This window comes from Engraulis encrasicolus, chromosome 16 (genome assembly GCF_034702125.1).
Source record: "Engraulis encrasicolus isolate BLACKSEA-1 chromosome 16, IST_EnEncr_1.0, whole genome shotgun sequence".
Classification (NCBI taxonomy): domain Eukaryota; kingdom Metazoa; phylum Chordata; class Actinopteri; order Clupeiformes; family Engraulidae; genus Engraulis; species Engraulis encrasicolus.
The window spans coordinates 29273752-29300751 of record NC_085872.1 but is presented as its reverse complement, the minus strand read 5'-3'; the positions used below and the strand labels follow the sequence as shown (position 1 = coordinate 29300751).

Below are 27000 nucleotides of genomic sequence, written 5' to 3'. Positions count from 1 at the left end.
GTCTGAAATTACCCTGCTCCTCAGACATGGCTGACAGGAGACAGACATCGACTAATTATAACTTCTTTGGGGAAAAAAAATTAAAATGTTAATGTATGTTAATATGAATTGTTCTGCCTCAGCCATGAAGTAAGGTAGGGAGAGTGCACTTACAGCCTGGTATCTCTGTGAGTTCGCTGAGGGGAGGAACTGTCTCCAGTGTGTCCGCGTAGGTCTTCGCTGCTAGTCTTTGGGCATGTCGTGCCTCAATCTCCTTTTTCGTGCGGGGAATACGGCATTTGAAGATACAGCAGAGAGTGATCACTGCAAGATAGATTTGTTTTTTGTTTTATTTGTTTTATTTATATTTTTATTTATTGTTCTACATATGGCTGTATCTCATTTGAAAATATTTCACTTCAGAGTCATGAATGAATGTATGAATGAATACAGAAAACATTAAATGATGCTGACAGAATGTTGCTACATTTTTTTAAATGGTGTGATAATTTCTTTGGGAAAAAAAAGCTGAAAAAGTCATCAAGTGTCTGGACAAAGTATGTGAATTGAACGCTAAAATGAGAGGTTGTCAGAGTGAGAGAAGCAGGTAGGATATTACATTACCAATAGCAAGGACAAACATGGAAAATATCCCCACGACCTGCCATAACCGTAGCCCCCAGAAGACAACAGTCTCTGTTGTGATGGGATCCGGTTTCGGAGGGGGGTCTGTGGGTAAGAGCTGTGGAGTAAACACACCATGATGTAAAACCACATTCACTAACACGGACCTCATGACATTGGTCTGTTGATAGAGATACATACTGTACACGTCGGACACTTTCATAAACAATCGTGTAAATAAAGTATTTAGCTGGCTTGGCTCCTGTGCTTCAGAGCCGTGTCCAATAGGAGACAAGGAGGGAGGAAGTGATACAGACATGGCCTGATAGAGCAAGCTGGTCGTGTAGGATAAATACAAACAGGGCCGGTTTTAGTCAATTTGGTGCCCTAGGCGAGCACTAATCTTTCCTTTTTGTGGAATTTGACATTGTAATCTGTAAACTTTGTGTCATACATCTGACTGAGGACAGGTGATCTAGTACCAAGTGTGCTGAATGCCCATTAAAAATCATTGTCTATGTAAAGTTTCAAGCTTTAATATTGTAATTCTGTGGACTGTGGTGTCCCCCAAGACATGTGGCGCCCTAGGTGACCATCTAGTCTGCCTATGCCTAGTGCCGGCCCTGAATACAATACAATGACTGATGTATTTGTATCTGTCAGTATTTTTGTAGGAACAGAAAGTGTGATTGTTGTGTATTTTGTTAACTGCAAGTCCCAAGATGCTTTGTGTTCGATTGGCAGAGATGCTTTTGTATGTATCCGAAGACACTGGGGTAATTTGGGGGATTCTGGGAAATGAAGAAGTAAAGTATTGTCTTTTCAGTTCGAGCTCGTATGTCTGTGAGTTAGTCCAGTAAGAACCCATTCTTGAAATGACTAGGTTTTACATTTTCATATCTGTGGTGGATCGATAGACTGATTTGCTGTTGGTATGATGTGGTTTTAATGACCACACTACTGTACATTCACAAGTTGTCAAGTTCCTCGACATAATGTAATGTCAGAGGTTTTGACCTCCTTGTGGCAGAGGTCAGCGTTGCATTAAGAGGTACAGAATGTAGCATGTCTATATCAGCCTTTAATGGTCATAACAGGGACATGTAAGGCAAATTAGGAAATCCCATATCTCCTTCAATCGGAATTGCAAAAAAACAACTATCAAACTGTGTAATGATGTCCAATATTACAGACACAAAATCAGTGGCCTAGAACTAAAAAAGGAAACCATCATGGATTTACCCACAAGGCAAAAATGGCCCAGTTCATAGCTGGAGGTGGCAGGGAATTGACAACATCAGCAGTGCAGCGTACAGAAAGGTCAATTTCTCTCCAGGGTGACAAAGACAAACATATGGAAAACGTCATTTTATGAGCACAAAGCACTTGATGCAAAGGGAAATGATAGTGCTATCAGCTCTGCAATAACCCTTTATTGCCTGCCTTTTCTTGTTGTCAGGTCAACCACTTGGTTCCCCAGGTAGACCTACCTGGACTCCTGAAGTGAGAAATCATTGCTTTCAGCAGCATCTGTCATACCTCAACATTTTATAGTTTAGTCAGAGGAAACAAATAAGCAATATTTTGCCATTACAGAATAAGCCAAAAATATATTATGTCATAGGATATCCAACTCTAAGAGACTAAATTACTTGTTGAATTCTGTACACCAGTGAAATGTTTTAATCTTTTCCTGATAGTCTGCCAGACAATGTGTTACAGAGATGTTTGTCTATTGTGCAAGGGTTAATCAACAAGTAAATATTTTAAGATCTTAAGATTGGCAGAATAATGCGAGCAATATCCCCTCCACACATAAACCAGTAAAATAGATTAGCTGACAACACCTGATTCCTGAACCATACTAAAGAGATATAAACATGCGTAGTGCATCTTAAAATATTTTTTGGTGGTCAATGCTCTAGATATAATAAAGACAGACTTGACGGAGACAAATGTCATATTTGGCAAAGGAGGGAAGTCCAAGTCCAAGTACTTGCAAGTCTTGAGACAAGTCCAAGGAGACCACAGAAAAAACACCTTGAGTCCAGATTCAAGCTTCACTTTAACTTTACTTTCTTCTGTATAAGTATTTTGTCCCTCCTTTTCTCTATGGCAATATTTCCGAGCATTTCACTGTTTGTTATATACTGTATGCCTCTCCACGGCACAGCTTCTATTTTTAATATATCAGCTGCGCTGTTAACACCTCGACTTAACTACATTACATTTTCTGCAGCACTTATGTGTATTATAAGTGCTGCAGAAAATGTAATGTAGTTAAGTCGAGGTGTTAACAGCGCAGTTGATATAATAAAAATAGAAGCTGTGCAGTGGAAAGGCATACAGTATAACAAACAGTGAAATGCTCGGAAATATTGCAATTTCTCTTCCCACTGTTTTTTTTTATTTTTTTAATTTTTTTTTTAAAAGAAATGTATCTAATCTTGGTGTATCATTCTAACTGAATGGACCATCTGTTGGTTAAAAATGCTCCTGTGTTGTGGAGCAGCCCAGGTTCACACTGAGAGCCACACTGAGATGATGAGGTACACCTGGGTTAAGCGTCCCTTCATCCTGCCGGCACAGGTGTGCATGTGAAATGAGCGCAGTTACACCTATAGCGCCCCACTTAGCCATTCCAAAGTTGCCTGTTGTGAAACCTATTTGTTACAAAACTTTTTACCCCCCGAGTTCTTTCTGCAGGCCACCTGGAAGAGCGTCTCTTTATCATATGCGCAGAACTACTGGAATATGATCTAGTCGGTACATTGGGAGTTTTGTCCCTTGGGCAAAGGTGATATAAAGTTTTTTTTGTGTGTTTTTACTCTTTTTTCAATTTTATGAGCTTTGTGTTGTGTTATGTTGGCATACAGCAGGTTTATTATTTTTGTATATTACAAAATACATGTAGAAATCCATACTATTTGGTGGTATGAATTAAATATAAAACCATGAGTCAGCCTTTTTTAGGACCTTGGGTAGCGGTACAGTTTTTAATGAAGAGAAATGTTCATTAATTTTACAGTATTACAGTGACCTCATACTCATCACTTCCTGTGTACTACATTCCTATGCTATGGATATGCTGTGTAAACAAAGTAACAATTGTGGGGAGGGAAACAATACATTTAAAAGCACATTGCTACATGTTGCTCCATCACTGGACACCCCTAAGTCTGTTTGTTTACATTGGGGAGCCCCGGTAAAGGGGGTTACTTCAGTCTGACTCCAGTAGTGCCATAACAGATGCACCATTGCGGTTCAAACCAGTTTATTTCTGCATATAAACCATTTGTCACCATTTATGAGCGCTCGACACCGCAACTCGGTGTTCCGTTCCACACCTAAATCTCAAATGTCGCCGTTTTTACGCTCGTCACCGTCATCCATACGCATAGGCTACTATGTGAGGTGCATTCACCATGTTACGCTGTAAATAAAGCCATGGGATGGGATCTCCTACCTCTGGGTCAGGGACCTGGGAAGCCACATCAAGGATGTAATGAGAGAGCAGCACAGCGACTGCGGCTGACAGCAACAACACCGAGGGAGGGCACGTAGGCCGATCTGTCGCCATTCTTCCCCTTCTTGCGCTCCCTCCCTCCCTCTGTCTCTCTCTCTCTTTCTCCCTTCCCTTCCCTTTCTCTCTGTCCCCTGTTGTCGTTCCACCCTGCCCCCCACCCCTCCTGCGCGCTGGAACAGGGAGGACCAACTAACAATGGTCCAGGTGATTGATAGCCTACCAGCTTGCCTGGTCAGCAGCCCCTTGCAGCTCCGCTCCCCTCACATCCGCCTGACTGGGCTCATGCTCTTGGTCTCTTCCTACTCTCCTCTCCTCTCCTCTCCTCTCTTCTCCTATCCTCTCCTCTCAGCTCAGCCCCACTGCCTGCCGTACTGTCCGCGCCCCAGAACACCGAGCGCACTCTGCAGCGTGCCGGCAGAAGCCAGCCCATCCGTTAGGGGCCATTAATTAATTAAGGGGCCGGTGTCGCTTACAGCCTCGCCTGCCAGGAATACTACCAGCCATGCAGCCTCATGCTGCTATGGGGGGAGTGGACACCTCCGGGACACACACTCATCTGCCTCTCCGCAGCCAATGATTGGCTGTTGTAAAGATGCGTTACAAAACACAGCACAACACACAGAGAGCTGACTGGCCTTGGCAAAACCTCGGATTCCGACAGAGAAGGACAAGTGTGCGTGTGATCATCCCAAATTGCGTGCGTGTGTGTGTATGTGTGAGAGAGAGAGAGACAGAGTGTGTGTGCGTGTGTGTGTCTGAGAGAGAGAGAAAGTGTGTGTGTGTGTGTGTGTGTGTGTGTGTGTGTCTGTGTTTGTCTTTGCGGTTATGTATGTGAGAAAACCCCAAAAAGCAGCAGAAAGGCGTAATAATGAAACTTGTGTTCGTAGGAGTTACTTTTTTTTTCCTCGAATAAAGCTCAATCCAATGACGCCAGTCCCCTCTACCAAGTGTGCCCTTGAGTTTTTTCGCACACGAAGCCACTAACAGATAACTGTTCCTTCAGGGTAATAAGAGGAAACCTGTGTAAGGGGAGGTGTTAAGATCCCATAACACCTCATCAGTGATGAGCAACCTAGATTGAGAGGCTACAATCCAGTTCCACATATTCTATATCACCAGGTTTTACCTGTCCACATGCCCTCTATTGTTGCACAGGTGAAACCGGGTCATTTGGAATATGAGGAACTGGATTGTAGTTTCTGAATCCAGGTAACCCATCCCTGCACCTCTTGTGGGGCTCACATGCAGGGCTAATGCTAAGGCTTTGGAGGCCCAAAGCATATCAGGAGACCCCCCCCCTAAATAAAATAAATATTACTAATTACAATACATTTTTTAGTCAATCTCAATTTGGGAGGCCCCAATTTTGGGGGCAAAGTGGATGAGGCCCTAAACCAGTGGTTCTCAAAGTGTGGTCCGGGGACCACTGGTGGTCCGCGACAGAGCTCAGGTGGTCCGCACAGGGAATTCTACTTTTCCAGGACAAACTAACAGAAGGCTAAACTTGTAACATAATTACGAAGCCAAACATGTCTGAAGTCATTTTTTCACCACAATAAGACTTGTAAATGTGAATAAAAAGTATGTATAAAAATGAACAGTGTCGAAATAGTACCCGTCAACTGTCAATTCAGTTGACAGGTGGTCCCTGAAAATGTTAGTGGGGACAAAGTGGTCCTCGGTCTGAAAAAGTTTGAGAACCACTGCCCTAAACGATCTGCTTACTCTGCTTATGCCTAGCGGTGGCCCTGCTCCCATTTAACCATGCTGCCACAGGGGCCTACTGAAAATCTCCTCTGCTCACCTGGCATAGGCTTCAAAATGTCGTCTATTATGTAATATATCTGCCCCCTATCACATTCTTATGTGGTATGAGGGGAATACCAACTCTGCTTGGACTGGCATCATGTAATAACTGATTCGCGTTGGAGGCGAGACAAAGAGAGAGGCATCATTTGTCAAGGATTTGAACTGTGCCCTTTTTAACGATTTATTTCAAAGCAATTCAACTTTATGTGCCTATTAGTGAATTTGCTGTTTTTCTCATTTGTTCTTTTTCTCCATTGTCCCCTTCAACTCATTTGCATAACACACCATGACTCATAATCTTCTTCTTATGAAGTAATACTTCCCTGGACATCATGCCATTTTGAAAATTTAGAAATAGATCTTAAAAGACCATGGGCATTATACTGCATGCGGAAAAGAGGCTTGTTTCTAAACAACTTCAAAAAGTGTAAAAGAAATCTCTCTCTTTTCAGACATGTCTATTTTTTCACATAACATTCCAGAATGCTGTCATTTTCTGCCCTATTTAGATGGAGAAATGGTTTCATATGGTGGGACTAAGTGAAACGTGTAACGGTGATGAAACAGGAATAGCCATCAATACTAGGATAAATGGGAAATCGTTCTTTTTTTATCCAATGAAATTCAGTTTTCATCACAGACCTTTTCAATCATATAGGGCAACTGCCTTTTCAACCAAAAGGAAGTGTGGTGGATTCCATGGTGACACGGAAGCACATAATTTGCCTTGTCACCAGTGAAAACACACAACTGACGAAGTGAATTTCTTTTTTCTGCAGTTGCACTGGAAACATTTTCTGAAGTAATGCTACTTGACAGCATTGGCAATCCATTGAAACAGTGTTTTTTCTGTTTCATTTCACTTTTTTGGCATTAATCCTCCAGGACTTCACGGTAGAACAAATGGCATTTCCTATCTAGGAGGGGCCCTTTGGCTCGCTGTTTCCAGACAAATCAATATCCCAAAGGGTAGGCTAACAGTTTTTTTGAGCTACACTGACAAATTTCTGGGTCACTGGTTTGTCTATTTACCAAAGGAAGACAGATACATGTATCTCTCTGCCTTTTCGACACAGTTCCCAGCATCCTTGCCTGGCGTGACAAACATGAAAAAGAATGCCAAATACTATTCTTTACAAATAAAGAATGCCAGCTGAACTGTAAGTATATGAAACACATCTCCCGTTTCATTTTTTGTTTGTTTGTTTAATCTCATATTCTGAATGGCAGTGGTTTTGCGAGGTTTCCATATTGTATGTGCATGCATCCTCTAGATTCCCGGCACCCTGGCTTCAGTGCCTCATCCAGGGAGGCTATTTCTCTGTTGTAGGGTACCATCAAAGTTGACACTGGCTTTGAGGTGTCATGTCACGTCAGGTGGAGCGGGGTAGACAATGCAGTGGCGATGTCTGAGCAGAGGCAGCTGCATACTGTTGAATTACAGTTGTGTCATATTTATTTTGAAAACTTTTTTTTTGCTTGTTTGCTTGCTTATTTACCGTCTTTATTTCAATAAAGGCACACAGCTGAGGCCTGCTGCGTCAGCATTTCAGCCTCGCTAGTCCCTAACCCCTTCAAAGGATTTAAGGATTTTCATTCCTAATACATCCAAGTCCATCCCTGTTACATTAATCTGGAAAGTTCTGAGCGTGCTGTTTAATGTCAAAATGCTGCCACGTTTCAGAAAGTTGCAAGCTTCTGTACTACTAGAACTGTTTCTGTGCCAGTCAAGAGTAGGCGAACCGACCAGTGGCTTTGCCGATCTGCAGTCCAAGGGATCGCAAGGGTCGGCAAGCCTGTCTGGTTTGTGAGTGCACCACTTTGTCAACTGCTTCTTGCAGATGGACTCTTCGCAGTGGGCACAATCTAGCCAGCTCCACAGTGACAACACCACGCTGCTCACTTGACATGGCACTTTGCCCCACTCACACAACTGGACCAGACTCAAACTGAGCAGTTCATCAAACTCAACTGGCCCTTTGGCCACGACAATACTGCACTTACAACAAAGAAAGCAATCATCTTATAAACCCACGATAGAATATAACCTTTTTGTCTTGGCAAGAGCCTTTCATTCTTCTTATTATTTTTAGCATACATTTATTTACATCGGATCAGCCGTTTGAAAATATTACTAAGCATGTTTGTGTGTTTTGATGTAAGTCAGTGCTGTTCACCATATTCTACATAAGACATAATAATCTAGATACAGCTGCCAAGTGTGAACGTAGGCCTACAGAGGACTCAATAGACCACAAAAAAAAACGCGAGGCACAGTAGATTGCTCCCAGTCCCTTACACTGTACTTGTGAATAATCCATATATTTTCAAGGGATCTGACCTTCCGTTATGTGATCCTCATACCCTTTTAAACAACACGGACACAGCGCTGATGCATACCATGTGTGTAGCCCTAGATTCTTTGGAGATAAGACTCTGCTGCCTGCTGCACCACTGCTGAAAGGAGCTCAAATTCGGAGCCATGGTGACTGGTCTGTAGCCTGGCGACGCCATCCTATGTACTCCACCCAAAGATTTTGGTTCCGCACATCTCAACAGTCGGCTTTTCGCCCAGGCTAACTGGTCCGGGCCGTTCAATCCTTTATAAATCATTGTGTCATATTTCAACAGCTCCCTATCTACACTTCTAACAGCTTTTAATAGAATAAAATCCCCACTCTGAGTCAATGAATGTCTGCTGTTCCTCTGTGATCATGTCACTGGCATGTCACGCTGGCATGTCAGCCATCGATACTAATTATAAACACGTAAGCAATCTGTTCACTTCCCCCCCAAATGAACCACAGAGGTGCTGCACAGATGTGTTGGCGGTGTGACTCGAATGCCAATCATCCTCCACTGAGGACCGCACCGCCACCTGCAGCTGCCTCAGTCTCTCAACCCCCCACCCCAGATGCACAGGCAATGGAAATGACACATACATAGGATTTCTGCGCCAGTGGCCATGTCAAGCAGTCATTGATTCACACTTCCAGCTTCGATCCCAGCTCTCACCCACGCATGTCCTCTGTCTAAGATTTCCCCTGCACTCTAGCAGGCATACACCATGATAAATTCAGGAGTCACAGTAGCAGCAGCAGCAGCAACAACAAACAAAACAACAACAACAACAAAAACAACAACAAAGAGGCTTATACATACCACATCAGTGGCTCTCAACATTTTTGGAAAAAACACCCCCTTCACCTCATCATAAGCCTGCCAACACCTCCTTTACTTCATGATAAGCCTGTCAACACCCCCTTCAGAATTAAAAAAACTAAGGACTATTGTCCCCCATTTGCAACTAAGTCCCGCCCCTCTCAGCTGAGTCCTTCTCGACACCCCTCAAAGGCTCCCTAATGACCCCCAGGGGGCTGTAGAGCCCCTGTTGAGAAACACACTGCATGATATGTACTATGCCCGTGTTTGTGACGCAGCATACTCTGCACGTTTGCACCCTTGATGTTTGTGTATGCTTGATTCTGTATTCATTCTCAATTAGATTGCCATATTCTTGACCTTTAACCTTTGATTCCATGACCTTTATCCATGCTGGCTTTCCCAAAGATTCCCCCATCATGACACAAATGCTCTGTGGCCTGCTTCTACAGCATCCACAAATAGAAATCATCTATGTGCGTGTGTGTGCGTGTGTGTGTGTGTATAAACACATAAGTGACTGCATTTTATTTTACCCACCATTTTTTTCTGTGTGGTTTCTCGAGCACACAATAATGGTTTTCTAACCTAGAAATTATTCATTAATATATACATCCCAATATACCTGTAAGGGCTGTCCACGGTGACAGTGATACAAATGGGAACACTGTTTTTTTTCTACTACAATGCAGTATATGACGTGGTATCTCTGAGGGGGCAGTGAGAAGAGCTGCAATTCAATTGATTTTCAGAACATCTACTGTTGACATCCTAACAACACAATTCCATGCACCTGACAAATCTGTCCGGCAGGAGGTCCAGCCTCTCACAGAAGAAATCCAATACGATTACTAATATGCCCTGCAATCCACACCACAAAACCAGCCATGAAAGATGACTGCAATCGGCAAGTAAAAATCATTCACTGTCAAAATCACTAAAACCCTACAGCGACAGAAACAAGATGTTGCAAGAATGTGTGTGGGTTGAAATGAAAGGGATTTGAAGTATCAACCCAACAAACCGACATAGGTGTACAGAAGGCACATGCTGAAGAATTACTGTTTTTGCTTCCCTCAAGTTGCTAAAAATTGTGCAAAATCCTTGTAATTGTTTGTCTAACAGCAGTGTAGTTGGCAACAATCCAAGCTTGCTCAAATCCCGTCTGGCATTGTGTACTGATCTGTCTTGCACTGCTGCAAGGAGTTTCAAGGAGCAGGTACACAACACTGAGGATGTGCAGAGACTGTAGTACAAGATATCGCCTCTAATCTCCCATTCACAGACCCACATGTAATTACAGTTAAGAATGACTAACACAAGATGCTAAAAGGTACACCACAGTGCTGGCAACCATAATGTTGCTTTATATGGACAACCCACACAGCCAAGGAAGCTGAAGCTGATGAGGGGTTGGGGTGGAGGGACCAACAGGTCAGTTGGCCCGGGCCCAGGGAGAAAGAGGGCCCAGAATTGGGTCATCATTACATTGTATGTACAGTATTTGGTGGGGTGGCTTTCAGACAACTTTGTCCTGGGCACAGCCACAGTTGTCAGCGGCCCTGCACGCAGCCCTATACATGTGGCTAGTTTCCACTTTGTGAAAGCACTGTTGCTTTGGTGCCACGCTACAGTGAGAAAATAGGATCTACCATATACTGCCATCTAGTGATGTGCACATCCTAAACCACTAAACCTCATGACATGTGCCCTGACTGCAATACAATGGCTGGATTTGACGTCTTCTCAGCCCATACAGTAGATTGCATAACACCTGACAAAAAATGAAGAGTAGTAAATCCGGAGACAAGTTCAAGGCTCTTCCATCAATTCCATGATCCAGAAATATACAGCATTTTACATATTTTACACCCTAAGTGCTACTCTTGTGTCCACACAACCACAGTACCGACAGAGGAGTTGAAGCTGATAAGGAACTAACAAGGCACTGACCCATCAGGCCCTCTGGGCTTCTCACAGGCATCCACTGGCTTCTGCTCAGAGAACTTGTCGGAATATCAGTAAATTCTAGACTGATTGCAAAAAAAATCCAGAGTGTTCCAGTTTTGATGGTGAGCACAGGACACAGCTTTATGACACACATGTTTGAAATAAAATATTTTACTGCACATCATAAACAACCCAACGCCTCACGTTCGCAGATAAATGGCCCTGTTTGTGTTTTTTCCATTGCATGCAAATGAGAGGTTTCTCTGCCGCGGGATGAATGAGCTCATTGAGACCCTCAGCACTTCAGGTCGACACATTTTCACAACTCCGTCAAACTCACATGGCAAACTTTAACCTCTGCCTTCACAGCAGGACCTGTTTACTTAAGTCCCTGGATACAGTCAATGGTCTGGAGGAAGCATTGGTCCAGAACGAGGGAATACCTCTGAGGAGAAGGATGGAGAAAGGACTCATTCAAACCTGGAATGACAAATAGGTGAGGCTGTTTACGTACGCTATGTTTACACAAGTTTCTGTTTGGCCTAGTTGGTTATTGCGAAGGATTTTTGGAATAAATCTTCACCTTTCTGAGCAGCACAGCATGAGGAGACAATACTAATCTGTATAGTAAAACTTAATTTATATGGATGTGACAAAGTCCTTAATTGCTCTGTCAGTCAGAGGTTCTCTGGGAGACAGCTATGTTTGTTTTCAGGAATCCACCATGGACGCCAAGTTACAAGCAGCACATGTAAAGCAGGCCATGATATTCCCCACTCTGGTATGCATGCATATGCCCATGTGTTATGGATGGGGGCTGCTTGTAGTAAGCCTCAAACATGAGGTGGGAACATCAAATATAAATGCTGTATAATTTTTTCTATCACTTTAAAGATATACTTGTTTTGGCAACAACACTAGTAGGTGCTCACTGGGACTTTGGCTCTGTACATAATTTAGTGTCTTAATTAGAATTTGCGTAACGGAGAGGATCATAGTGTGTGTTTTGCTTGTTGTTTTGCCAAAATGGAGCTGAGCTATCACACCGCTGATGTTTACTCTCCTGGTACTCTGCCTTTCCAGAAAGGCAACCACAACCTTGGGCATTAGAATGGAATAGTATGTCATCTTGTCACAATTAGCAAAATGGTATGACAGTTTAGTTTGAAACATGAAAACTCATTTTAGTTTGAAACTTGAAGTTAGTTTGAAAAGCCAAGGCAAGTGTATTTAATCAGAGCATTTGCAATGTGTTTTCTACAGATTAAACCAAATGGAAAGTCTAAATAAAAACGAGACCAAGTGCAAATCAATAAAGAGTGAGATGCAACATACTTTAAAACAGTGATAGGGAAGGTAAGGAATAACATTACATTCAAATAAATGCACTGTAGGAATAGAGTGCATCAATCAAGAGCACATGCATGTTTAACTGGGATAAAACTGGCTACATTTCAGGGTACATCTGCACATCTATAATAGATTTGGTTCAAGTTGCATACAGCACTAGAGTACACTCTGTCTCTCTGATTCTCAGGAGTCCATCTTGGTTAAACCTAGACTATATTATTGGGTATACTTGTACTATCTCTATGCTTTGATTGTTGGGTCCATTGTGTGTGTGTGTGTGTGTGTGTGTGTGTGTGTGTGTGTGTGTGTGTGTGTGTGTGTGTGTGTGTGTGTGTGTGTGTGTGTGTGTGTGTGTGTGTGTGTGTGTGTGTGTGTGTGTGCACGCGCGCGTGTGCCTGCCTGCGTGTGGGCGTGCATGTGTGTTTTGAGTGGTGGTGGTGGTGCATATGCTTCAATTTCTTGTTCTTGGATGAAATTCTACCAGTAGTGTTTGTGATAAGCTATAGCTGGTAAACTGTCTTCTTAAGAGTGACAGTGAAGAGGTCATTAAAAAAGCCTGCTCCTCTGGAAAAGTGCTTCTCCTGAAAGGCAGGGAATGCACTAAGAAGTGTTTCTTAACTGATGGGTCAAGATCCAAAGTGGGTTGCAGAGCTGTGGTGTACAAATGTAATAATTCCCCTTTTATTGCCAGTCAACACTAGTTGACCAACATATTGTATGTGTGCTATCAAATGCATGGTGCTTATATTTTTAATAACTATAATAAATTGAACAGTTTCCGATAGCGTAACAAAAAATTGGGGAAATACTATTATTTGATAACATGCACACACTTATGTGTATTCACCAAAAATATCACTTGCCAAAAAGTATTAGGATTTCACCTTAGGGCATGATTGAATATGAAAGGTCTAGGACCTGACCCCTGTGGTATGCCACCTCTATCACATTCATAGTAGCGATGTGGAAATATTTTACATTTAATAAATGTAAATGAACTGCTATGTGGTAGTAACGCCCTGCGAAATTATTAATGATAGTCATGAATGTCAATGTAGAATATAAACTAGAAAATAACTTTTTAATGAACAGCTTATATTTGGGTTGTCTGTTTACATTTCATTGTGGACTTATGTACAAACAGTTTGCTGGTCTAATTTAGACATCCAAATGACACTGGGAAGCAAAGATGGATTCAAAAACATTTATTTAGCGTGACGGCTATTTGCTCATTCAACCGCAAAGGGAAAGTGGACTCCTCTTGAACGGATTTACCGTGTGTGTGCCAAAAGGCTGTTGGGTAAGATCCCAAGCCCCAGCCCCCACTCCTGCGCCCCATCACCTCCGACTCGTCAAACGTCACCTCATGCTCTCCACCGATGCATTCCCCATCGTCACCAATCCTTGACATGTTAAACACAAGCTGCTTTTTGAGTTCCTGGTGCAAAAAGTCCTATTTTCCATGATATCCACGACACCTCTGTGACATTTTTGTCTCGTGGTACTTTTCACTCGCTGGAGCCTAGGGTGCTTGCCAGTGTCCCTTAGGGTTCTGGGAAGGAGAAAATACTGCTGTATTTCAGGCTCTACACAGTACCTCAGCCACAGGCTTAAATTAAGCGTAGTGGAACAGCGCGGGAAGGCAGGGCAGTGTGTGGTGGCTGCTGAAGTCCCTTTTTTGCCAAGTCGGAAGAACATTTTCTTGTGTACGCGAGTATGCTAGAGGAAGGCGATCCAGTGAGGCAGCTCTAGGGAGCAGCCTCCAGACGGCCGGGGTGGCTCAGCACATGTAGGGTGTGCATTTGTCAAAGGCCAGGGGAGCGGCCGATATATATGTGGACTAAGTAAAGAACGGTGTAGTTCCAAGGCATTTCATGTCGACAGACACTTTTACAACTGGATCACAAGTCATGTCAGTGATGATTTCATTTCCCTCACTCGAGAGAAGGTTTGGTTAAATGTGTGCACACGCTTGTCTGTGTGGTTCCTCTGTTTTTAAACGTGGTAACGTGGGGAATGTTGCTCTCTCTTGTTTTTACATAGCAGACTGCGCCAATATTTATCTTTGGACTGGACGAAATGGGGCTCACTAGTCGATTGTGTCCATTTTAGAGCTTGTGTTTACAGCAAAAACATTTATTTGTTTGCATGACTTAGAATATAATTTCAATAATTCACAACAGTCTGGGTAATATTGAAGCATATTTAATTTAAACTGCTGGCCTATTTTAATGTTTTATGGTCTAGCAAATTCTACAACTAGCTACTGTTTCCCTGAAAACACCATTTTTCCCTAAGGCCTCTGCAACGGACATCGACATTTTCAAAGTATCACAATGTGTAATTTCTCCCCAAATTCCATCTGAACTTCACAGCCTCCCGCTCTGACAACCATGAAACAAGCATCTGACATAAAAGCGTGACGCTTCCTTCACACTATCTCAGTGACATTTCCCTTTGTGGCATTTCTCCTCTGTTGTCTTTAAGAGTACATACTGTTTGAAATCCTGCTCTCTACCCAGGTACTGAGAAAGGCACTGATTATGTTTATAAAGCGTGTGTAATCAGGCGTGAAAAGAGATACCATGGATCCACACTGCCGCTGTTTCTGCAGCGAAGCTATGCTCTGCCTCTTCACAGGCTCCCCTCTGCGGGACGAATCGGACGGGGACGGTCGGCCGCGGCATCCCCCGCTAGCCCTCCAGGCTGGCTGTGTCTTGTTTGTGCTGTCGCAGGGCCTGCAGGAACACCTGCTTGACTTGGCTCATCATGTCATTGTAGAGCTGCAGGTCCTCCTCTTTGGCCTGCCGGGTGGTCCTCAGAGTGGCCCGCAGCGCCTCCATCTCCTCCAGCTGGCCGGCTAGCCTGCAGTACACACACACACACACACACGCACACACCCACACAGGCACGCACGCACACGCACGCGCCCGCAAACACACACACACACGCACGCACTCACACACGCGTGCATGCACACACCCACGCACACGCACACACACAACAAAAAGCACACATCACTTACAGCAGCACGGAAATGAACATTGATTAGTGGACTGGACACATAAAAAGAAACATGTCCTGTGCTTGGAAGGCATTATGTTTAGTAGGCTTACAGTATGTCTGAGTGCCATGTGCCTATTGTAAATAATAAAACATACTTGAAAAGCCTCATTGCAAATGTAAGAAATAGGTAGGTAAGACAGCTTAGCAGTGCAGTATTTGTTCAGCATCTCCCGATTTCTTCTTTTGATTGCTATCCAGCAAACCCTATGGATCAGTTCTTGGACAGGCATGTAGCCATGTCACAGATTTAATTTGAATTTCAGTGGAAATTTCCAGCGAGCAAAAAACAAGACTTCACAGACTACACACCAATTTTGCTCAGGTAACATTATGCTTACTTATATGGTAATCATTCTAATTGGGAGCTGTCCCCAGGGTTTCTAACACAGGGTTGTAATTTCTATGTGATAACATGGTGGCAATGACTTGTAACAGGTGCAATATGTTCACGTCCTTTGATCCTCTGCCATCTCCCCTTCAAACACGCTCTCCAGCTAAAACACTCACGCCTTTAGAAGGGGAGGTCCACAGTGTCTCTCATCTCAATCCCCACTACAGCCTCTTTCCAGAATATCGAGCGAGCGAGCGAGAGAGAGAGAGAGAAAGAGAGAGAGAGAGAGAGAGAGAGAGAGAGAGAGAGAGAGAGAGAGAGAGAGAGAGAGAGAGAGAGAGAGAGAGAGAGAGAGAGAGAGAGAGAGAGAGAGAGAGACTCGTGTGGTGTGTCAGACAGGGGAAAAGACTTCAAAGTCATTTCATCCCAAAGCCAAGGGGAGTTCTGGCAGTGGGCTGAGCCCGCTGTAATTACTCTACACAAGAGGCAGAACACGAGCCCAAGAATGACAGCAACCAATTAGGCATCAGAGTACACCACTCTGTTGCAGCACATGGCACAGGTGCAACCACAGCCTTCCCAATGGCCCTGGCAGGAGTCTTGTTAGCATGTCCATACAAGCGCCAATGCGTCATTCCAAGTCAACTGTGTGTAGACTTGGACACCTACCAAGCAGGTTGTCTGTTCCTTGGACATTTCACCATCTTTCAAGCTACAGTATATTCAACGGTAGAGTGCCATTATTGAACACAAAGTGACTACAGTATGTGCACCCTTATGTGTGCCCCCTTCATTTCAAATTAAAATACAGAGGGTACACATATTGCACTTCTACAATACAATGCAATATCACTCTATTGTCAGTTTTTCATTGAAATTCATTTTGCATCCCTGAACAAGGCAAGTTCAAAGGACAAGACAGTACAGCCCATGCGCATTAGTACCATGCATGTGGAGCATAGCCACAAACAAAACATGGAGCCTGGGACCACATTAACCCACAGCCAGTCACAGATAACCATAAGATAGCGAACAAAGACCTATGTACAGACATACATATGTACATACATGCATAACATGAGGACAATTATCTCCTTGTAGACTCAACAGAAGAAGTGATTGATGTGTGAAGGAATGTTTGCATCTATTGCACTTGAAGAAGGGAACTCTGAAACTCCTATTTGAGGGTAATAATTGATATTCTTGGTGTAGGATGTGCGTGATGTGAGTGGAGATGTATGTGGCCAGTCTGAGCATATTCTTTTTGTGAGCTTCCTGGAACAGGTGTGCTCTGGGCAGCCCAATGATCTTAGAGCAGAGTTTGAGTTGGTGTCGGAATTTGGCTTTATCTTTGACAGGAAGGCTGCGATACTTCTGAAGATCTATATTTTGCACTTTGTATAGTTAGCAGAGCTGAAAGTGGAAACAGTCTGCCATCTGCACAGGAAGAGCCTTAGAGCTGCCCCGGAGTTCATTACTTTTGGTTGACAACCTACTGCAACACCACTCATTTCGTGACTCACACTGTGACTGTAAAGCAAACCTGCAGCTGAGCGGAGAGAGCATAGTGTTCGGGTCGGCCTTCACCTCCACAAAATGCCCTGTTATTGTACAAACCCCAGTATCTCTTCAAATCCAAAATCAAAGCCTACAGTACTTCATACGTCAGCCATACACCACATTTTTGTTTTCAAATCTGTAAACACATGAAAGCAAACGGCAGAGTTGCCAAGTCCACATCAGACTGAAGGTTTAGTTTCTAAGTCTAAATAATGTGCTAACAACTAGACATGCTCAGCTTCTCTCAGAAGCTCAGCAAGGCTGACATGCAAGTAGCACACTGCCGTCCTTTCAACCCCTGTGGCCCCAACAGACAAGTGTAATTAAAGGCAAGTGTAGTGTAGTGGCGTACTGGATGGTGAGTTCGTTGACATGGCCCTCCTCCTGGCTTGGGTTTGTCCCTTTGGGGGAGTGGTCGTCTTGTCTGTCCGGTAGGCCCACGGTGCTCGAGGACAGACCTGTGTCAATAAGAGGGACATCAGACACACGTGTGTTCAGTGTCACTGCCTTTTGTGTTATATTTTAGCATAAAATATTTCAAAGCAATAATGTAATTAAAACACATACAAATTTATCTGTGAGGCTCTTTACGCTAAAGTGGTGCGATGGTTGTGGTCTAATCATCTGAGTTATGGACAACGTCAATAAAACACTGGTAGGAAATATAGCCTCAGGCTTTTACAAAGTTGACTGTCCATTTAGTAGCTGTTACCCATTGTCAAAAGTGCTCGCTAAAGTAATGTAATGCAGTGTAACAGAACAGAATGTTTAGCTTATATATACAGGATATAACATACTTTAGACAAGCAGTAAATTAGACCAACGAGAAGGTACAGATCAGTGCATTCCTTAGAGACAATGACTCGCAGACAATCACACAGTACACACAGTACACACACACAGTACACACAAACACACACACAGTACACACACACAGACATTCACACAGTACACACACACAGACACACACAGACACACACAGACACACACACACACACACACACACATACAAAGGCAAGACACACTCAGTCACACATATTCACAGTCAGACAAACACACACACATGCACACACGCACACACACGCACACACACACACACACACACACACACACACAGGCACGCATGCAAGCATGCACACACATATTCATAAAGTATCACACAAACACAGACACACACACACACAAGCACAAACAATCATACACACTTCAGTGTACACCTCCGCAACAGTCCAGTTCTCCCCAGACCGGCACCACCCCATCCCATCCCATCACTCACCACCACCACCCCTGCCCTTGCTGGGTGTTCTGTGGGGGCCCGCGGCGGCCGTCCTGCCCAGCTCCAGCCTGCTCTTCTCCAGCTTCTGCTCCAGCACCACGGCCCGCCGCCGCTCCTCTCGCAGCCTCTGCTCCGCCTCCGCACACCTCTGCTGCACGTCCTCCTCCCTGGCACGGCAAAAACAACGACGAGGCACACAGGACAATACGAGACAAGCGGAGCTGAGCTGAGCTGAGACAAGAAGCTGACAGATCATCCCACAAGACACTCACTCGCACAGCAACATCTCCTCATGCCACCCTGCAGGTTTCATTGTATTCTCCTCCATGTAACGAGGAGAGGCTCTGCCCCACGGGGCTCCTCTCTTATCAGGGGGCCACCTGTACCTTAGCTCTGCCTCACCTGCCGTGCTGCACCTTGGCCAGCTCCAGAAGCCTGTCCCTCTCCACACCAGCCGCCTGGCTCAGCGCCTTGTATTCAGCACACTGGGCCAGCAGGGACTTTATTCTGGCAGAGCAGCCCGGACAATTATGGCTGCAGTGATGAAACACACACGCACACACACACACACACGCACGCACACACACACACACACACACACACACACACACACACACACACACACACACACACACACACACACACGCACGCACACAGCAATTGCTCGTCAATGGGCAGGCATTGACAAGTTAAACAATACATGAATTGCATTGAGATATTGTTATGGTAAATCCCATGTCTTTGCCTTCATGATCTGGCATCACCTGTCTGAATGAGGGACTATGCACTCTTGGGTGCTATTGCTTTGGCCAGCCACAATGGCTGGTATGTAGAATGGGCTTTTTTGGCCAAGCATTCTGTTTAATGCAGTGAAAAGGGTGTATTTCATTTTGGTGTGTGACGAAGTAACCCTTGTGCTTTCTCGTGCCATCTCATTAAGTATAAAACGAGCAACTTCATGAAAAGACCAACAATAATTCTATCATTTCAGTCAGAACGGATCGCAGCAAGAATTTATCAAAGTCAGAAAAGATCAGAGGGAGAGACGACGGGATATTGCAAATCGCCATTAGCCCATAGCCTGCACTCGTGCCCAGTCCCAAGCTTCATTAAGCTTCATCTTAATTAACTCAGCACACTAGCCAGTACAATGACTGTGTCTATCTCATGTTGCTACTTTGCAGTCTAGACAGTTTTCAAATTACAATTCAGACGTGCAATACCTATCAATCGAAGTTTTCCCCCCAATTTACAGATAGCCTGTTAGTGGAACATGGCAATACAGCATATTGCATACCACACCACTCTGACCAAACATCCAAAGCATACATACACAGGAGTGAAAAATATATCCTATACGGCTTATTATAAACTAGCCCACCACTGTGGAAACATCATCTGACTTGTGTTGCTTGTTCTCCCACTGGTGAGAGTCATAGCATGCCTGTGCTCTGTAACTCCCTGGGGAAGGCCCAGAAGCACACTGCCCTCCCCTTCCTGTCAGCTTGGCTCAGTGTCACAACATCACATGGGTCCCCTGTGCACTGCCTAGGTCTGCCCTTTACTGATCAGCGCTGGTTACTTGTGTGGCTGCAGAGATGTACAGCGCTGCTGTAATGTAGCTAAGGACCTCAGGGACCACGGGCCCAGCAACAGGCTTTATTACTGTATGTCCATTCACAGTCACGTGCACTCAGGTAGCAACAGCTAGCTTACGGTATATTGCTTCTTTTCCAATCCTACAGTTGTCTGACACCCGACTTGTACCAAATGGTTAGGTATCAGGTAGATAGAGATCAGTTCAGAGGAGAGATGTATTAGGTGATATGTAAGGGAATCATAATCGGGAAATTGTCATGCTAAATAATTGTCATGCTAAATAAAGTCTGTTGGTTCGCCATAGTCTGACACAGACTTACAACATTTGTTTAATCCTGTTTGATTTGAGCTTTCAGGGTGTGTTTGGATGTATACTGCATTATTAATATGACAATAATTGCATTATGTAACTCATAAAGCAAAATACACAGGCCAAAACAGTACAGCAATGGTAAGCAAGCCATCATATTTATTTAACTGTATTTGCACTACTACTTCTAGAAGAGCAGCGAGGAAATAATGAAGCCGCACTGAACAAACGGCATAGACAGAACAGCACTGGTCACTAACCTTGCTTCAGCACTGCCCCCTGCTGGTAGACTGGCAGCACTTTCAACCAACTTGTGTCCAAGAGAAGAGACTGCGCTGCTGGCAAAGTTAGAGACACCAGCAGACAATTTATTACAAAGGACAGGCAACTTTCAGCAGTAATTCTGAACAAGTCATGGCAATTTAAATGACTGCTTCAAAAGTGTTTTATGCTGCCAACGTTGCGAAACTCTCTGCTCTATAACCTTTGCTGGAATGCCGATGCTAACAAAAAAAAGGAAGTGAGTTCAAGTCACCTCCAAAGATTTTGTGCTTGGAAACAAAATTATTAAAAAGTGACGAAACAAAGTGATTAACATGTTCTAACTTAAAATGTATAATTCAGCCGTGAGGATTATGTCTCCGAATGAATGAAATATTGTGCTGACCTTGATCTGCGAACACTCTCCGCTCTTGATGAAACGGTGGCCTTTGTCTCAGCATCCTCTCTTTTCTGTTGAACAGCAAGTAAGAACATGTCTCTTAAATACTGGCATTGGCAATTAGCAGTATTTATTATGACCGACACAACTTTGATGCTAGCAAAACAATACAACACAAAAACAAGAACCCAACCTGAAGATACGGAGTTATAGAGACTGCATGCTTCTAAACTATCAGCAAAGGTGTAAGTGTGGCTTGGAAAGTGGTGGGAACATACCGGTAACTATTGTTTGGCAAATTGTCCGGGTATGCTATTTTAGCATTCTATTTGTGAAAAAATGGCAAGGACAAGCTAGGTTTATCTCAAAAGTGGTATGGACACATCCCCACCATCCACACTTAACATTATGCCCATGACTATAATGCTCAGCAGTCTCATGGACAACACGATACTGGCCTTACACACTAGCCACTAAAACATCACAAGCACAAAACAAGGCAACCCTGAGATATGGAGACTCCATAATGGAGTGACTTTATTGATCCCGAAGGAAATTCAGGTTCCTAGTAGCAGCCTTCGCATACACACACTACACATGGCAAAGTCAAAACGAGCACATCTGCATACAGGCAGACATAAAATAAAATATAGCAGACACATCTGCATACAAACACACATTAACTTACATGCTTTCTAAAAAAAAAGTCTATTCGTGTGTTATGTGTGTATGGTAACCTTGAGGGCCAGGAGGCGAATCTCCTCCTCCAGCTCCTTGACTTTGGCCTCCCTGTCGGCCACCATGCGCTGCAGCTGCTGCACCAGAGAGCCGTGGCGCTGGGCCTCGCTACTCAGCTGCTTGCCCAGGCTCTGCTGCGCCTCCGTGTGCTGCTCGTCCTGCTGGCTCAGGCGGCTCAGCACCCCCTGCAGCTGGGCCTGCTGCTTCTGTTGTCACGGGTCACAGGGGAAAGGGAAGGAAAACAAGAGGGAGGATAGGGGTTGGAGAGGGGAGAGGGGGAGGAGAGAGAAAGAGAAACAAATACAGAAGAACAGAGACAGAGAAACAGAGTGTGTTCAACAAGTGACAGCAGAAAGAGAAAGACAAGGAGAGAGAGAGAGAGAGAGCGAGAGAGAGAGAGAGAGAGAGAGAGAGAGAGAGAGAGAGAGAGAGAGAGAGAGAAGCAGCATGAGAGAGAGTGAATTAGAGCAAGGACAAGGTTGCTGGATCTTAATCAAGACATGTCTCGAATCACAGGCCTAATCTAAGGTGCTTCACTGAATTACACTCCTGCCCCTCTCAGAGATGCCTGTCCTGATTGCCATGCAGCACATCATCATCTGGAGGACAAGTAAGGCCCTTTTGTGCACAATGTACCATGATTCAGTTCTCATAAAATGAGAAAATAATGTTTAGGAGAAGACCAAGGTTTTTTCTTCTAGAAAAAAAGCTTGCTTGTTTTGTAGAGTAAAGTATTTCAGTAATAAACTGTAATGTTGGCAACCATTCACAGAGTAGAGGCATGTACTAGTGTATGTACAGTGGAGACAGCCGTGCCACACGATTCCTTCTCTTCTGTATGATAATGTGCTAATACAATTGATATTGCTATTGCTATTCATGCTTTAGGACAACCGCCAACAGCCACACTACGCTCTCTCACCAGTAGGGCATCCACCAGCTCATCGTCGTGTTTGCCTTTCTCCACCAGGGTGGTGATCTGGGTTTTCAGCGTCTTCACCTCCATGCTCAGAACACGGTTCCTGGCCTTGGAGGCCTCCAGCTTCTTCTTCACCTCCTCCTGGTCTTTGAGGAGGGCCTCATACTCCTCCGTTATCTTCTGCCAAGGTCCGGGGAACACACACAAAGAAATTGAAAGCCATCACTAGGAAAACGGTACTGCATAATTGTGCAATTGTATAGTCAACCAGAAGATTTATTTGTTTTTGTTTTTTGTCTTTTTTTAGATCACCAATGAAATTTCATCCAGGTATGAAATTCAACAAACATTGGATGAAGAGCCTATCTGGCTTCTTCACATACAAATGATGGAAAACAGGAAACAATAGAATATGTGCAGACAAAAACCTTTTCACTTGGATACACGTGGCCACACATGGAACAATACACCCCATATAATTAAACAACTTAGACTTTCTTTATCAGATCATTCAACCTGTTCGGGAGACTAAAACTGTATGTAAGACTAAACATAACCAAGTGTTCAAACTCTCATTACAATGCTGATTGTCTTGTTAAATTGTTTCATGGCTGTTCTTGTCTCCTGTCACATAGTCCTGACTAACACATCTCTCCCCAACAACTTCTTTTGCGTTGCATTCACCTAGATCTTGGCACAAAAAAAAAACCACAGCAAATGAAATGCTTGTTGCTTATTATTTAAATCTGAATGGTATTTATCCCTGGAGCGGTACCTCTAAAGCCTCCTTCCTCTCCTTCTCCATAGAGCGAATGTGGCTGAGGTTCCTCTCCACTGCCCCCTGCTGGCCCCTGAGTCCCAGCATCTCCTCCTCCAGGGTCAGGACTCCCGGCTGCTTCCTCTGGCCCAGCTGCTGCTCCAGGTCTCGCACCTACAGTACAGTACAGTACAGTACAGTACAGTACAGTACAGTACAGTACAGTACAGTACAGTACAGTAAAGTGCAGTACAGTACAGTACAGTACAGTTAAGTGCAGTACAGTAAAGTGCAGTACAGTACAGTTAAGTGCAGTACAGTAAAGTGCCGTACAGTACAGTACAGTACAGTACAGCATAGTAAAGTACAGTACAGTACAGTACAGTACAGTACAGTACAGTAAAGTGCAGTGCAATACAGTACAGTACAGTACAGTACAGTACAGTACAGCACGGTACAGTACAGTAAAGTGCAGGGACATTGAAAGCCTCGTTAAACCCCTCTCACACCCTTCTTAGAACTTCCATTCTCAAGTTTTGTGTCGACACACACACAGACATTGGTGTATGTACAGTATGTGTGTATGTGCATATGTGTTTATGAAAGAAAGAAAGAAAGAAAGAAAGAAAGAAAGAAAGAAAGAAATAATGAATTATATTTTCCACTCTATATGAAAAAACTGGACAGACATACTCTGTTTTGCAAGGCCAGTATCTGTTGAGCACGTCCTCTCCAGCTACTTGGACTGCTTAGCAACTGCTGAATGTTGACATCTTCCCCCACCTCACTGCTTAGAACCTAGAGTTCAAGGAAGCAGCACCAATGGGGATATAAAATGACTGTTACATCACTGAATTAAAATACACAATTAACAAATGAGACAAATACACACACTGTCCTTATATGAAAGCTATTATTTTCATAAACAAAGGTATAAGTGCAAGTTTATGCAATTCCCAGAAACTCTCTCAATGATCACAGACATGAAGCCAGTGATGCCAATGTAGTAGAATTATCGTATGCTCAAACAGGATGAATGCCATGCAAACAAAGGTCATTTGATTTAAAATTGGCCAAAAGTGTGCAAAAACTGCTGCTATTTTACAGTTTAAGTACATTGATTAAGTCAGCTCAGTTCAGAGTTTTAAATGATGTAAAAACAAACCTTGTGGGCCACTTTCAGCTCTTGTTTGACAGCTTGGATCTGGTTGCGATATTCAGTCATTTTGAATTGGGCGGCTGACAGCTTGTCCTGAAGGGACTTCACCACTGGGTTTGCCTGTTAGGGCAAAGGACATCATACAGTGTATTCAACAGCAGCAGTGGTCAGACTAACTTTAGGAGAAATTACTTAATTTGTCTTGCATAAATGCAGGGGGTTTCAGTAATCAGCTAATCTAGGCTACCCATGTAGCCTTTAGTGCAGATGGGATAACCGGGCGATCTGACTCAATGACTCAATGGTCATTCCCATGTTGACAACAACCAGCTTACAGTATAATAGAGGTCCTGCGTCAAAGCGTGAAAGGGAATTAGAACAAACAGATCCACTCAAATTAAGACCCCCATATTCAGTGCATTGGTTAGAGCAAATAGGGGTTGGGGGAACCTTACTTTATGAACCAGGGAGTTCCAGTGCTGTTAAGACAGTGGTAACTAACTACACAAAAAGCATGCTGCTGAAACATGTATCAAGCAATTACTGTCTATCATTGTGTTGTGTCAACACTACGGATATGAAACAGCATTCACTTTATGTAAAATGCATTACCCCATGGTTTTCCTCTGTAGCTCTTGTCTTTTTACTCTTATCTGCATCAGTCTGAGGCAAAATCAGGGAGGCATTGTGTAACTGTGGAAATAGAATGTGGCACATATTATGAAATACCGGTAACTCCAGATAGATGCATTTCATGCACACATACCTGAAAGAAAACCATAGACCGGTCCACACTTCCACACTCTGTTATGTATGTATCAGCAACACAAAATATCTGCAATAATCAACTGTGATGGTGTATTTGACAGCTTCTCACAGTACCTCTTTCTCCAGCTCTGTTACTCGGTTGGTAAATTGCTTTGTTTTGGCCTTCTCTTTCTCGATTTCAACGGTGAGCGCTCTGTTCTTTTTTGACAGCTCTACAATCTTTGTAGCAGCAGCATCTCCTGCCACGCCTGCTGTACCTGTGTGGGATAGGGATAACAAGAGAATGACATTCAGTTTATTTTAGTGTATGTAGGCCTATAAACTTGAAATACATATATTATATGTCGCTCTCGAGTTAAATGTAATTTACAAATGATTAGGCTATTTCATTGCCCACCTGCTAGTGCCAATCGCTCTTCCTCTCTTTTCTTTTTCAGGAACTGTATTTCAAAGTCTTGCTGGAGTAGCAATTTGTGGACTCTTCCGTTTTCATCTTTGAGCTCCCTCAGTTGGTCGTGCAACATCTCATTTTCATTCTGCAACACTCTATACAATGGTGTGTTTCTGCAAGATGTATTGGAGTAATTATTAGACAAAAGCAAAGTAAAACACGGGCCTAACAAGAATCAGGTGACTCTAACTCTAGTAGAGTTTGGTCTTGTGACTGTAACCACCTTATATCAATATTATTATCTGTGTCTGGTCCTGTCAGTTGTAATTCCTCCAGGCCAGGCAAAGTCTGTGAGGAAGACCTAGTAGGCACATTGTCCACGTCTCTCTTCTTTTGTTCAAGTCTTTGCTGGAGTCGTCTCTCTTGCTGCTCCTGCAGAGCTTGGAACTGCATCTTCAGGTGCTCCCTGATTTCATCGTGGTCCCCCTCCATCGCTGTGCAACCAAAACACAGGCTTTGTAATGCAATTCATAGCAATTATAGATCCTCCTCAGTGCCGTTACTGGGGTTACTTGTGCAACAGATTACATGCATAACGATTAATTAGCCTACAACACACTTCCATTAATTTAGTATCTCAACCATATGCGTTAGGCCTACGTTGTAGCCAAGCAGCTGTCAAACTTGTTCGTTCAGCCGTAGCGTAGCGATGGCTACTACCCATTGACTTCCATGTCTCTCTTTTTGGAGTTGGGCTACTACAGTTCTTTTTATGACGGGATACTGTTATGGCATCTGAATTAGACTACATTGGAGTCTAGAGCTACAATGTAACACAATCTTCCTCAGGTTACGTAGCGTCGCAGAACAGATAACTAGATGAAGTTGCGATTAAAAAAGCAGTTCTTCCCTGTGTGGACAGAGGTCAACATAATTGTAAGCTTACCTTATCACAAAAGCAGAAAACACAAGTACTACAATACACAATTTACATTATTTTAAATGTATGAATGTTTTTTTCCAGCTTGACATCGTTCCTTTTCTGCATTTGTATTCTGACACCTC

At 43.6% G+C, this 27000-nt stretch overlaps 2 protein-coding genes across 3 annotated transcripts in view; both read right to left on the bottom strand.

The window, feature by feature from the left end:
• The window catches only part of tmie (transmembrane inner ear), a 24723-nt gene extending 9645 nt beyond the window's left edge, over nt 1–15078 (bottom strand). The window contains exons 1-3 of the mRNA XM_063219318.1: nt 14985–15078; nt 604–721; nt 154–303 (exon numbers count right to left, since the gene is read on the bottom strand). Coding sequence (XP_063075388.1) covers nt 154–303; nt 604–721; nt 14985–14987 — 271 coding nt within the window. The 5' untranslated portion in view covers nt 14988–15078. The remainder of the gene's footprint in view (nt 1–153; nt 304–603; nt 722–14984) is intronic.
• ccdc13 (coiled-coil domain containing 13) lies at nt 13591–27000 on the bottom strand. 2 transcript variants are annotated; one of them, XM_063219316.1, is made up of 16 exons: nt 26882–27000; nt 26219–26429; nt 25942–26108; nt 25659–25801; nt 25389–25469; nt 24783–24896; nt 24311–24415; nt 23636–23791; nt 22864–23040; nt 21941–22147; nt 21210–21274; nt 20803–20880; nt 19036–19167; nt 18634–18800; nt 17710–17815; nt 13591–15265 (listed from the first exon to the last, which is right to left on the bottom strand). In XM_063219316.1, the coding sequence occupies exons 2-16, from the start codon at nt 26425–26427 to the stop codon at nt 15094–15096; spliced, it is 2079 nt and encodes a 692-aa protein (XP_063075386.1). In that variant the 5' UTR covers nt 26428–26429; nt 26882–27000; the 3' UTR covers nt 13591–15093. The 2 variants fall into 2 exon arrangements, with proteins under 2 accessions (XP_063075386.1, XP_063075387.1); XM_063219317.1 differs by having other exon boundaries at nt 20803–20877.